Below are 12,778 nucleotides of genomic sequence, written 5' to 3' on the forward strand. Positions count from 1 at the left end.
GTCTTCTGTCTTCTGTCTTCTGTCTTCTGTCTTCTGTGCTCTCCCCACGATATACCGAGTAATCCCCCTTCATCCATCCTCCACTCGTCTTTTTTCCTTTCCTCTTCTCCGTCTCCGATTCTCCTCTTTCCTCTCCCCTCCGTCCTCGAATTGATCCTCTATCCCCCTATACAGACATCCAAGTCTCGGCATACACCAGGTAGGTAACAGTGGCAAGTAAGTGAACCGCTCGGCAAATGTGAACGGGAGTCAAACCACACAGGTCCCTTCTCTTTCCTTAGGTATTTTCCTCGTTAACTTTTTATCACCGAAAAACCCGGTGGAACCAGCGAAGCGTTACATATGCAAAACTCGATACTAACACACTGCTGGTTTTAATTCCGAAAGTCCACCAAAGTCCCTCGTAATACTCGTTAATAATAATGTCAACCCGAACTTGCGCCCAAGCAAGCAAGCAAGCAATCGCCGTCCGAGGTTTGGGCCGAAGAAAACACATCCCCTGGCCAGAGGCACAACACTGTTACACTGTTACCGGTACACTGAATAGGATGCCTTGATGATCAGCTCCTAATTGCCCACGTCCTTTGTACCTACCTACCTACCTACCTACCTTACCTACATATAGAAATCCATACGAAGGGCTTACTCGAAGGGAAGTCCAGTTTAGTCTCAATATCAGCAGTAGCGTAGCAATCCACGAAGGAGTGCGGGGGGGCCCACGTGCAACACCCCAAGCCAAGATCCTGCGCGAAGGAAGGATTATCTGATTAATTATGCAAACGGGGCTTACGAGTAAATGATACCGTACATGCATTATAAAAAAAATTAATTGGCTTTACAATGCATGTTTTGAATGCCCCTGGGAGACTCCGACTCTCTGTCCATTCCCCAGCGCCGATGCTGGTTGTGCAGGACCGCCCACATAATACCACAGGTAATTACTGACCAATCCACCAAATAATGCATAAACCCACTGCGCCGGCCCCAAAGAAAAAGCCGGCGAACACGGCTATCTGGTTTCAAGCCTATTGGCTCAGACACAGTAAGCCGGTTGCCTTGCCTTGGTCCTGGGCAACAAAGGGAGAGGCAGCCCTTTTTCCCCGCGCCCCCAAACGTCCGGGCTCTATCTTGCGAGCCAATACAGCGAGGGAAGTGTTTGCACTTGCCTCGGTTGCGCTACAAGGATAGCCGTTTTGCTTTGTCTCTGAAATGGCTGGAGCCTGGTGGGCCTGAGAAAAGAACCTTTGGAAAAGAGGAGGGCACTATATATATACCCTAGCTATTGATAATCAACAGGCGCGGAATGGGAAAAAGGGAACAGGGAATTGCCGGACTTGGTCGTTCTAGAAACACAAGAGCACCAAAAGCAATAGCTCAAGAGCAAGAACAGAGACGGGCCTGCCTGTAACATTCATCTAGTATACTTTATCTTGGCGTTAGGCACGGTCATACAGCCCCTCCTCGCTCTCTCTCACTCTCTCTCTTCAGTACCATTTCTCATCTAATCAACCAACCAGCGGCCCAAAGAGGCACAGACACACACACCACACCACATCACATCATGGCCCAAGTCCAAGGCCAGTGCGACCCGCGCTTCGAAAAGCTCAAGGCCCTGCTCGAGGAGAAGATCGCCAGCGGCGCCGAGCTGGGGGCCTCGATGGTGCTCAACATCGGCGGTAAAGTGGTGGTCGACATGTGGGGGGGATGGTTCGACGAAGCCAAAACAAAACCTTGGGAGTCGGACACCATCACCAACGTGTGGAGTTCGACCAAGACGATCGCGAGCTTCGCGTGCCTGCTGGCCCACGAGCGCGGCTTGTTGAGTGTCGACGACCCCGTGGTCAAATACTGGCCCGAGTTCGGGGCCAACGGCAAAGAAAAGGTCCTGGTGCGCCACTTCATGTCGCATACCTCGGGTGTGTCGGGGTGGGAGAAGAAGATGACGGCCGAGGAAATCAGCGATGTGCCTCGCGCCACGGCGCTGCTGGCCGAGCAGGCGCCCTGGTGGGAGCCCGGCACCGCCAGCGGCTACCACTCGGCGACCATGGGCCACCTTTTGGGTGAAGTCATCCGGCGTGCGACGGGGAAGGGCATGAGGGAGTTTGTCCGCGACGAGATCGCGGGACCCCTGGGCGCTGACCTACAGATCGGGGCGCTCGAGAAGGACTGGCCCCGCGTCTCGCCCATCATCCCACCACCACCCATGCCGTTTGACTTCTCCAAGATGGACCCCAACAGTCCCACAGTCAAGACGTTCGGCAACCCGCCCATGGACGCGACCATCGCGTTGCAACCCTACTTTCGCCGTGCCGACATGTCTGCCATCAACGGACACACCAACGCGCGGGGTCTGAACCGCATCCTCTCCGCCATCCCCAACGGCGGCTCCGTCGATGGCGTCAAGCTGCTCTCCCCAGAAACCATCGAGCTGATCTTCCGCGAACAGTCCAGCGGCAAAGACCTGGTCATCGGCTTGCCCATACGCTTCGGCATCGGCTACGGTCTCGGTGGCGGCGCCACGGCAGAGACCGTCACCTGGATGCCCACGGAGAAAATGTGTTTCTGGGGCGGATGGGGCGGTAGCTTGGAGATCATGGACCTCCACCGCGGCGTCACATTCACATACGTCATGAATAAGATGGGCGAGGGGATCATGGGAAATGATCGATCTAAGGAGTATGTCGAGCTGGTGTGGAAGATCCTGAAGGAGGAGGCTTGAAGGAGCACAAAGCTTGGATTTGCCACCGATCAAGGCTGGGGATAGATAGAAAGAAAAGACCGTGCTGTTTTGCCTTGGCTGTGTAGATACTCCGTACCGCCAGCATCAAGGCTCGGCGGAGCAGCTCGCGGGATGAAGGGTTGACTTGTCAGTACGGAGTACTCGTTGTATAGTTCGTGAATAGCTCCACTCATCCAGTCGACCTCCCAGCAGGGTTGTATACTGGCTCGACTGATATCAAACATCTCCCCTCATCCAGCCGATCTCCCGGTAGGCCTGTATACTATACTCTGCCGATAGACCGGGCTTGTTTCGTTGGCCACTTTTCGTCCCTCTTTTCTCCTCTCCTCTCTTCCCCAAGAGATGGCAATGCTGTGACGAGGGAAAGTGAGGCGGACGGCCAGCTTCTCAGTCTTGTCCGACATATACTCACCCGTACCTGCACCCCGAGCCCCATTAGGAAGATGATACGTCCCTGTCGGGAGCAGAGGGTTTGTCGGATCGGGCTGAGGTAAAGAGCCGTAGGCAGGTACCTCCAGGGGCTGAAGTCGTCCAGACGTTCTATCGTAGCGGCACAAAATGGGTGTTTCCATATGGTATATGACCAACCAGCTGCTGTGCCCGCCCTGTCTCGCAGGAATCAGGGGGATGTGCCGCTTGTTGTGTGCATGTACCCTCGAACTTCGAAACCCCCGCAGGTCGTCGAGGAACGAGCACCTGCTGAGCTCTTTTGCGGATCTTCACTGCGGTGTCTCCAGCCGCGATAAACCGAACCGCCTTCCCAAGACACTGTTTCCATACCACCGCATTTCGGCTTCTTCCATAGACAGCCCCTCCCTTTTGTCTTTCCTGCTCCAGCACGTAGCAATGTGCCTCAGCAGATATTATACCACACGGCTCGCTCTGTGGTTGTTGCTCGGACAGTACAGTGCTGGCCAGGCTGGCTTCACGTTTCAACCAAGATCTCGTTAAAGAGGAAGCGAGGCACAGATTGGTCTCTGAACAAGCTTTGTGGTCTTGCTTCCAGTGCGTGCCTGGACTTAATGGGGAATGTCCGAGATGCCCTTCGTCGATGAACCTGGATATTTGGCATGGATGACATGTGCGTAGCCGGGTGACCCGTCTCATGGGTAGGCGAAATACCATACATGATTCTTGTCAAATGCCTCCTCACATATCAAGTCCTCAGGCAGACATCTCAGCGCCCTGAAAACGTTGTGAAAGTTTCTTGTCTGCATGTTGAATTCCAAGATTGGACAGGACGGACGGCCTGGAAAATGTGCCTGTGGAGAGTCGGATGCGTCAAGCTCAATTCATCGAGGGAGAAAGGTTTCGGTGTCCGTCCGGGCCTTTGCAAAGAATTAGTGACCAACTAAAGCTGTTGAGTGGCGCTTTTGACCTTGCCGACACTGGCTATTACTCTTATCGACATCATAGCCAGAAGTCGGCTGGGGCGATGCTTCTGAATTTGTGCTATTCGGATGCCGTGTTGTTAAAATACCTCCCATGATCAATGTCGTCCTTTGTTGATTGGGCGTCTGAAGCTTGATATACTCCACGTTATCCTAATAATGTGTTTCGTCTGTGTTGCATTTGCTAGGACCAAACGAGATAATGGTGAATGAGCCCAGTCACGGTCATGTCATGTCGAGACTTCCTAGACTGCCGGGGTTGGGTCAAGGCTAGATATTCTAGTAAGTCCGACCGTTCCAACCGAGGCAAGATTAACCGGTCGGTAGTGGAAGCAGATGTGTGAAATGATAAGTAAGCCAGGGATGGCGATGATAGAGCTGCTTCGGAAATATTGTCAGGATTGCAACCAATTAACCTGGACAGGGGTATCAACGAGTCTGACACCTAATGCACCCCACCCTGCGGAAAGGATGCTACTATGTAAATATATACACAAGAACCGAGATACTTGGTTTGTGTAAGCACGCGTTATGCCACAAAACCTGATCGATGCTGCGAGGCATAGCAAATCATGGCAAATGCCGGTATCAAAAGGAAGGATGTTGCAAAACAGCAAGTTCGGCACGACGAGACCCCACTCATCTCAGTAATGCAATTACCAGATATGGTTGTCTGTGACTGTAGGCAAGGTAGGTACATCGACGATCGTATCAAACCCAAGCTGCCATATGGTAAATATTGCAGTATTTTGACGTTCCCAGCCTCCCGTATCTGCGAACTTCATCTGCAGGCACCCATCGTAGTTTCGGCTAGCGTGTCGAGAAAGAGGGCGACAGCGGGTTGGCAGAATGGCAGCGTATGCGCTCGGTTGACCTTCGCTCGATACGATCCTTCAAATTTGCCGTTCAAAACTCTCGTGCTTGTACAGTCTGTTCGTCCTCCCTGTATGTACAAACGTGCTGGTCCTTTGGACTTTTCCATGGTCCCTGATCTCGGGGCAGTGACGTTATAAACCCGCTATACCAGAGTCGACGGGGTATCGCGAGTTACCAAGCTGCCGATGCAAGTGCAACTTTGGAGCTCGTAGGGCAACGAATTGAGTCTTGTGTCGGCGAGGGCAAAGGCCGCTCAACGATTTGGACACGACACGAACTCTCGTGTCGAGGCAGGGCGATCGTCTTCTGAGATGCACCTATCAATGGCAACCAAGCTCGACACAAAGCTGCTGGAACGCCGAACACTTTGAGCCTGTACGGCGCAGATGGCGTTCTCTGTTCGATTGCCGACAGACACCGGAACCGAGCAGCACCGAGGGCCAGCCAGCAGCGAGAAGCTTGAGAGCCACTTCCACATAGAGCTCGCGGGTTCGCGTTCGCATGAGCAGACCGGGCAATGGAGGAGGTCGCGATCAAGTAATACTCAGGTGAGCTGCCTAGCACTTCTCTCATTCAGGAAGCAATCAATCAGGAAGGCTCCAGGGGAAGCTTCTGCAGCCGAGCACTTATTCTCTTGAGACTGCGTTCTTGCAGAGTCTTGGAGTAGAGAAATCCTGCCATATGGTTGTGTAGGTCCTCGTAAGTGGAGAAGCCGTAATGGCGGCAAATATTGAGCGCTCGGCGCGTGAAGAATTCCTCCTCGGGTTGGTCTTCGGCCGACCAGCAACCAGTGAGCAAACCCCATAGGACGAATCGGGCCTGCATATCAACAAAAGGATCGAGCTGAGCAGTAGGATCCAGCGGGATGCAATCAACTGTCCAACCCACAGCAGGACACCAAAATGTAAGGGCATACTCCATTGCTGCTTGTAGCCGCTGCACGTTGGACCTGGCAGTCTGGAAGCCGATCAAGGTACATGCGTGGGTCATGAGAATCAACAGACACACTCTGACGCATTCTGTGCACTTGCACATCAGGTCCATGGCTCCAATGTTGCGGTCTGGGGCAATGGCGAGAAGCGCACGAAGCACTGCTCTGGCTTTGCGGCACAACCATTCGGCGTCGAAGCATACTGCCAGCGGAGACAACCACACCACTTTGGCTATTTCGATGCAGTCAACCAAGTCTGAAATGATGCGGCCGAGGTTCCACGGGAAAGCTCCCATTTTCAACGCCTGGACAAACTGAGAACCCATTCGAATGTCGAGGGTAGCCGCGAGATCGGCGATGGCGTCGGTAATGCCCATGGAACCATTGGGGGGCCGGGTTACCATCAGCGAAGTCGGATTGGGGTAGCCGTAATACTTTAGATTCTGTGCCTCTCTCCGAAGGATCGCCATCCGTTCAGGAAGCATGGGGCCAGGGTCGAATGTGTTCGGTAAAACGGGACGTTTGGCCGTGGACAGAGAAAGTTGATTATCCACGTGAGCAGCCGTCTCCGATATCCACCGGTCAAGAAGCTGGCTCGGATCCAGCAGGTGTAACAGCTTACCGACAATTTGGAGGTGCTTTCTGACATCTTCATACATGCCATACTGCATCTCGTTAACGCAGAGGAAGAGGATGTCCAATATGGTCTGTTTGTCGACATCTCCTGATCGCGAGCACCGAAGCAATTCCTTCCGGAGATAATGCGAGGCTGTCGCTCGAACCGCTTGAGGGTCGTCGGCTGTGGGCGACAGGGCAAAGACGTGCTTCATCCGAGCAAGCATGGCGGCCATCAACGAATAAAGATGATGCTCCTTGTAAACACTCCGCTGGACGACCGCTCCAATGGGAAATTGGCTGATGGTCGACCGTACATGCTTGGGTAAAAAAGCCAGTTTGTAGTTGTTGCCAGCGTAGGAGTAAATCTGCAGGGTATACTGCAAAACCACGTGAATTCGAGGGGTGATCCGGACGGGAGTACTCCTGAAAGGATCAATACAGTCATAGGAGGTGAAGTTCGCCCTGTAGACCGGTGATGACAACTCCAGGGCTCCTTCGTCCTGAAAGTGATGTCCTTCATCATCATCAACATCCGGATCGGTGCCGCCGGCTAGGACTTGGACTGATAGTGGCTTGCGTGGCATTCTCTGTGCAATAGGAGGCAGTTCAATAGATGGCGTGTCGATTAACGGTGAAAAGATCTGACGGATCGGCGTGGAATCCTGCGGAGGCGATGCCGCCGCCCCTTCCTCGTTGGGCGACGACACCGGAGAGGATTCATCGCTGCTGGAGCTAAAAATTCTTCGTCAGCTTGGGAGAACAGTGATTTGGTCGAGGCCGATGCTCGAATATCCCAATCAAGCCATGAGGGAGGATAATTAGGAGGAACTCACCCTTGGCCGGTCTCTTTCCGGTGCCACCCATCCAGAGCGATGCGGCGGGCCGAAGAACAGTTGGAGCGAGCAGAGGTGATTTTTTGAGCCTCGACCTTGCGACTCCGGAAATGTTGAGCGTGGCGATTGATCTGTTTGGCGACGGCGCCATCACTTTTGGACAGAGATTTAGACTTGGGGTTCTTGTTGACGAAGAGAAACACCTGGCCTTCAGGGCGATCCGATCCGCGCGGCTTCTTCATGGTCGATGCGATAATTGAGAGACGCTCATGCTAGGCCAAGAGGTCATACGGCGGGAAACAGCACGCGGCAAGGCTGGTCCGCCACTTGTAAGAGATGCACGGTCGACTGAAAACAACAAGATATCCAAGAGAAGAATCGCGTTTGATGGATGGGTGTGTGGTGGGGGCCAACAGTGAAAGTACTGCTTGGAGATGGCGATATATATATTGCTTGTAGAAAACCGAGAGTCAAGAGAAAGGATTGAAATGGATGAAATTCTGGGGTCGCCAAAAATGCCACCAGATGCCCCAGTCTGCGGGCCAAGAGTGAATCGGAAGGAAGGATGGAAGGGAGGGTGGGCTAAGAGAAGAGGGAGAGGGATGTGCAGTCCGACAATCGGGTTTTTCAGTCGTAGTCAGTTGATGGCAAAAAGGCAAGGATGATGACCAAAGGGCAAGGGGAGGGGAAAAAGAACCTAGGCAATAAAGAAGAAGGAGCCGGCAAGCGGGAACCAGCAGTAGTCGGTAGCAAGGAGGAGGATGAGGAGTAACGAACGACTCCGACTCCGTACATACGAGTAGGGCCCGGTGAGTGGTCGTTTCGTTGAGTAGCTCGTTAAAGGAGAGAAGAAGAGAAGAAGAGCAAGAGAGCAGGAAGTGATGATGACGACGATGGTGGTGCTGATGATAGGCCCTTGCACCGCCATAGGCCATCACGTCAGTTTGTCAGTCGCTGTCCCCGGAGCCAAAAACTCTGCGAGATACAAGAATTTGCGAGCTGGGGGGAGAGAAGGCACCTGGTGACACTGCCTAACAGGTACCTAGACCCAAGTCAAGGGATTGCCACTGGGCACTTTTTAGCTACAGCACCACCTGGGCCGGGCACGCACCGCCTACAGTTAGTCCCCCCTCGCACCTAATGTCACTGGGTTCGCCTGGGCTCGCTCCCAACTCCCCAGCTGGGCCATTGACCATTCCTTCCACAAGGTCCCCCCAACCCGTTACCCAAAATGCCCCAGGCCTGTGAAACGGGCGTAGGTACTTCCAAAGACGCTTAGGGTCCCCGGCTACCTACTGGCTTGATCCGGCTTTAACTGATTGCTTACCCACCTTAGGTAGGTGCCCAGGCAGGTGCCTAGGTCAGTAGCGAAGTTTTTCATCATTGGTTTTGGGCATGGCACCAACGGTTTGGCCATAGTTTGGCTAACCTCCATGTGGAAACCATGTAAGCGAGCCACCTCAGTAAACGGGTGACCCCCCCGTACCTGGCCTACTCGTCCTACCGACCTGACTTTCCCCTGGGTTTCTCGCTCGGCCCCCCCCCTCCTCCTCCTCCTCCTCCTCTTCCACACCCCTTCTCCGGCGCACTTCATAAGCCAAAATACTAAGAGGCCTGTCCTCGGCCAAGAGATGCATGCTGATGACCAATAACACAGTCGCAATATCCATGAAAAGTGGGGGAAGCAAGAAGCATCATAACGGCCGGGAGGTGAGAAACCGCTTGCTGGGTCGGATGTCAGACGGGCTGCTTCCTAGGCTATAAGAAGGGTCTTCAAGAGGAGTAAATGAACGCCGGGGGAATAAGCCTACTCTCTTTCATGACTCGGGCGCCATTGGGGGAAAAGGACTGCCTCCTTCAAACGAGTAGTGAAAGCCTTGTTTCCCTTTCCCTGAACTTGACCTACTCTCTGGCTTTGAATGCTGACTACAGGTGCTGTCCACCGCTCGACTCGAGGTTGGAATTTGGAATCTGGAATCTGGAATCTGCGCTTGACTCTCGACTATAACCTCGTATTTGTCCTCTTCCCCCAACCACTACTGACTAACCCTCCAGGAAAGTTGTCACCGCGTGGTTGGCCATCACTTGGGAGTTCACCGCCTTCGGAAACACCCAATACATCTCCCCAACTGCTCGAGAGTTCCCGCATCAGTGAGCTCTATAATCGATTACCACTACCTTTCTAGCCTGACCTGGCAAGTATAGAAAGATGACAACGGGTAATAGCAACAGAGTCAGACAGTCTCGAGGCATACCTCCGCACGGAAAGACGGATGAACAACAGATCACTGGGCTCCGTTCAGGTGCCACCCAGGTGCCATTCATTGTTTCGCCTACGTTTGTCATCATCGGATCCCCGTTCTCCGGTGATAAAGCCGGAGGATCTGTCCTGCCCTGGAGACTTATCGAGTCCATTGGAGAACTACATCCACGCACGACTTTGACATGACCAGTTGTTGGCCAGCAACGTGGAGCGTTTCTTGCATTCCTGACTGGCATGCACACCCCAGGTGGAGGCCGCCAGCCCGATATAGGATCAGATTGCGAAGGTCTGTTTGGTTGGACTTCCTTCGCCTGGTAAGCATCGACATCGGTGATAACGGTATTCGCCTCCGGGAAAACTAGATGCCATTCACCGAGCATCGTTTAAGCATCGTTTAAGCATCGAAGAGCACAAACCCCCCTTCGAGTCTTCTACTCGGGAATCAGACCCGCTCATTATGGAATAAAATGGAGACGCCCACGTCACGTCAATGATAATAAGACGTTCAAAGCTAACCTCCTAAATGCCTGTCATCCTCACGAGGCTTATAAATGTCAGCCCTGTGCCCTTGACTTTGCCGCCTTGCCTGATGTACCATCCTTGAACAGGACATATCAATGCCCTGCAGCGCTGATCTGCCGCTTCCACCTTATTCCAAACTGGAACACGTACTTGTTGTTGCTGTCGTGGGGAACGCTCAAATCATGAAGGCTTGGCCAGGTCTGCTGGAGACACACTTACCTTACCGGAGCTACTCTTAGGAGCCGGGAATAATACTGGTCATGAGTCTTCCAGTCGGAGTAAAACTACATGGGTGGCGTTGGGTCGTGTGTCATACTCAATCCATGCGAGATGGAGGCGTAGCAGCAGGCATCCAGGAAGCATTGACCCCGTGTCCCATCTGTAGCACCAGTGGATGACAGGATTTGACAGGAGTCAGTCAAAACATGCCTGCACCCGCCAGGGACGGGCTAAGCGAATAAGCGCCTGTACGCAGTGTCCAGCACCCGCTTCAGGCGTGCCGTGGTACCCTTTGCCGTGAACCGAGAAGCGACTCAACTGGTGGCATGACTGTCATATTATCTGACAAACTGTCTTGCCCTGTGGGTGTCAGGGTCGGCAAGTTCCACAACAAGTAATATCCCTGGGGGTTTTGGATAGCGGTTTGTTTAAACCTTGGAGCCGCCTGACGAAGGCCCCAGGATGTGCCAGTACGACGGGCGAATCAAGCGCCTCGTGTCATGTCTTGGGCAAGACGCGAATAGCTCCCATGCAGCTGCTTAACCGAAGATGGTATTCGGTGGCCTCAAACCTGGATGGAGCCTCCGCCACGATGTGGAGTGGTAACTGAGATTCCTTGTGAAGAAGGATTGCTTTCGATTTTCTGATGATCCACGCATTCAATCACCAACACTGACGAATCTCGATTCCATGCTCCTTGCTCCATGCTGATCGTTGCAGCCCAAGCCGGGTCTTCGGCTAGGAAGCCTGCGAATTCTGAAACAAAAGACGAGAGCTCGGGCACGGACTAGGAGTCCACCGGATCCCCGGATAGTTCTCCAACGGTAGCAGTGTTCATGGCCTCTTGTGGATGCAATCTGCAAATCCTGTCCTTTGAGACTGTCAACGCACGAGCAGACTTTGTCACAACAGTCACAGCGCACATGCTACTGCACTTGACAAACATCAAGTCGCATGTGGACCTAGTTGTTTGGAGAATTTATGTGTCAGCAGGTAGAGAAAAGGCCGCTCGCTCGCCTTACAAGGGCCACAAACGCCCTGAGCCCCGATGATTGGGCCAGTACAGTACACATACTCCCTCAAAAGGATATATTTCGATGTTTGGTGTCTTATACCAAGGTAGGTATGAATGCTTCCAACCCTATTCGATGTGCCGCGCAGGGTCGATGTCGTAGTCTTGGGTAAGTAATTGGTGTGGTCTCGGTAGCAAGGTTTGACAGTCATCTGGGCGTGCAAGTACTAAGCACAGCGCGTTGGTTTCAGCTTCTCTCTTGCTTCGTATATGCAAGCGACAGAGGACTGACTTAGTACCGACCACAATACGGCCGAGTCGTCCACGCCCCTCCTTTCCATAAAAGCTTGATCGTCGGCAGGCCCATGGCGTTTGTAAGCACTGCAGCTCACGAGACCTCGCTTTTGGTCTGTAAACCTATTGCGGTCCTTGATATACTAGGACACCATTTTTCAGGGCCTTGAAAACCCACTTGTGAACTGATCGACGCAGCAGGTTGGAAGGTGGCAGACTCCCAACCGGCCCTACCTCAGATATCGTTGAACATCAGTGACTCACATTATCAAAGTGTTCCAGGGAATTCAATTTTCGAGCTTGATGGTTGAGACCTCGACGTGCCTGCGCGTTGTACAAACCACTGACATTACACTCGATGCAGACCGCACTCCTGGCCGTCTTTTGGGAAGTGAAGGCACCCGAGACCTGAGTGAATGCTCCGGGTTGTCATCATTGATGAGATCAGCTCATTCCTAGGCGCCACGTATAACATATCAGGCTCTAAGCGCTTTGCAGCTTCATGGTCGCAGGAGCATGAGGCTGAGTGAGCCCAGCTAACCATCGCACTTGGGTCACCCTGAGGCTGAGGTACCGAGGAGCATATCCAAGGCTTTATTGAGGTCCACGTGTGCGTCCACCTACACTCGGTCTCCCCTCCGGTGAGCTCCAGTCGTACCAGCATTTGGGTGTAGCCAACTCATCGTGTCTTGCATCTCAAACACGAGCAGACGGTCAAGCGACAGTGCTCAGCGAGTCCTGGGCAGTGAATCGAGTCATGAAGAGAGGATGAACCGGGGGATCGAGGCCGATTGCGGCCATATATCACAGCACCTCGTCCCTATGCTAGCATGACAGCGACTAGCCGCCAGAATGAGAGTGATACACCTTTTACTCCACCCCTACCAACTCTCACCTGTCGAGGGCGCTGGAGCTGTGGGGTTCTCCTCGTTTCGTCGCCCTCATGTCCTATTGTAAGGGCTTGATAGAGGATGAGCTGCCATCACAAGACTAGATCCCAAGGCTTGGATTTGAGCGAGTTTTCCTCGAAAGCGATCTCGCATTTCTACGCCATCTAGTCCTTTCTGCGACGACGAAAG

At 53.2% G+C, this 12,778-nt stretch overlaps 2 protein-coding genes across 2 annotated transcripts; one reads left to right on the top strand and one right to left on the bottom strand.

Annotated features, from left to right (window-relative positions):
* Positions 1 to 1,561: 1,561 nt before the first annotated feature.
* Positions 1,562 to 2,719, top strand: Z520_07072 (uncharacterized protein; the record flags this gene model as incomplete). The annotated part of the gene is made up of 1 exon (XM_016777571.1): positions 1,562 to 2,719. The coding sequence occupies one exon, from the start codon at positions 1,562 to 1,564 to the stop codon at positions 2,717 to 2,719; it is 1,158 nt and encodes a 385-aa protein (XP_016631081.1).
* A 2,876-nt stretch (positions 2,720 to 5,595) lies between these two features.
* On the bottom strand, positions 5,596 to 7,631 carry Z520_07073 (uncharacterized protein; the record flags this gene model as incomplete). The annotated part of the gene is made up of 2 exons (XM_016777572.1): positions 5,596 to 7,288; positions 7,390 to 7,631. The coding sequence occupies 2 exons, from the start codon at positions 7,629 to 7,631 to the stop codon at positions 5,596 to 5,598; spliced, it is 1,935 nt and encodes a 644-aa protein (XP_016631082.1).
* Positions 7,632 to 12,778: the final 5,147 nt, after the last annotated feature.

This window comes from Fonsecaea multimorphosa (assembly GCF_000836435.1).
Source record: "Fonsecaea multimorphosa CBS 102226 unplaced genomic scaffold supercont1.14, whole genome shotgun sequence".
NCBI classification, from domain to species: Eukaryota; Fungi; Ascomycota; class Eurotiomycetes; order Chaetothyriales; family Herpotrichiellaceae; genus Fonsecaea; species Fonsecaea multimorphosa.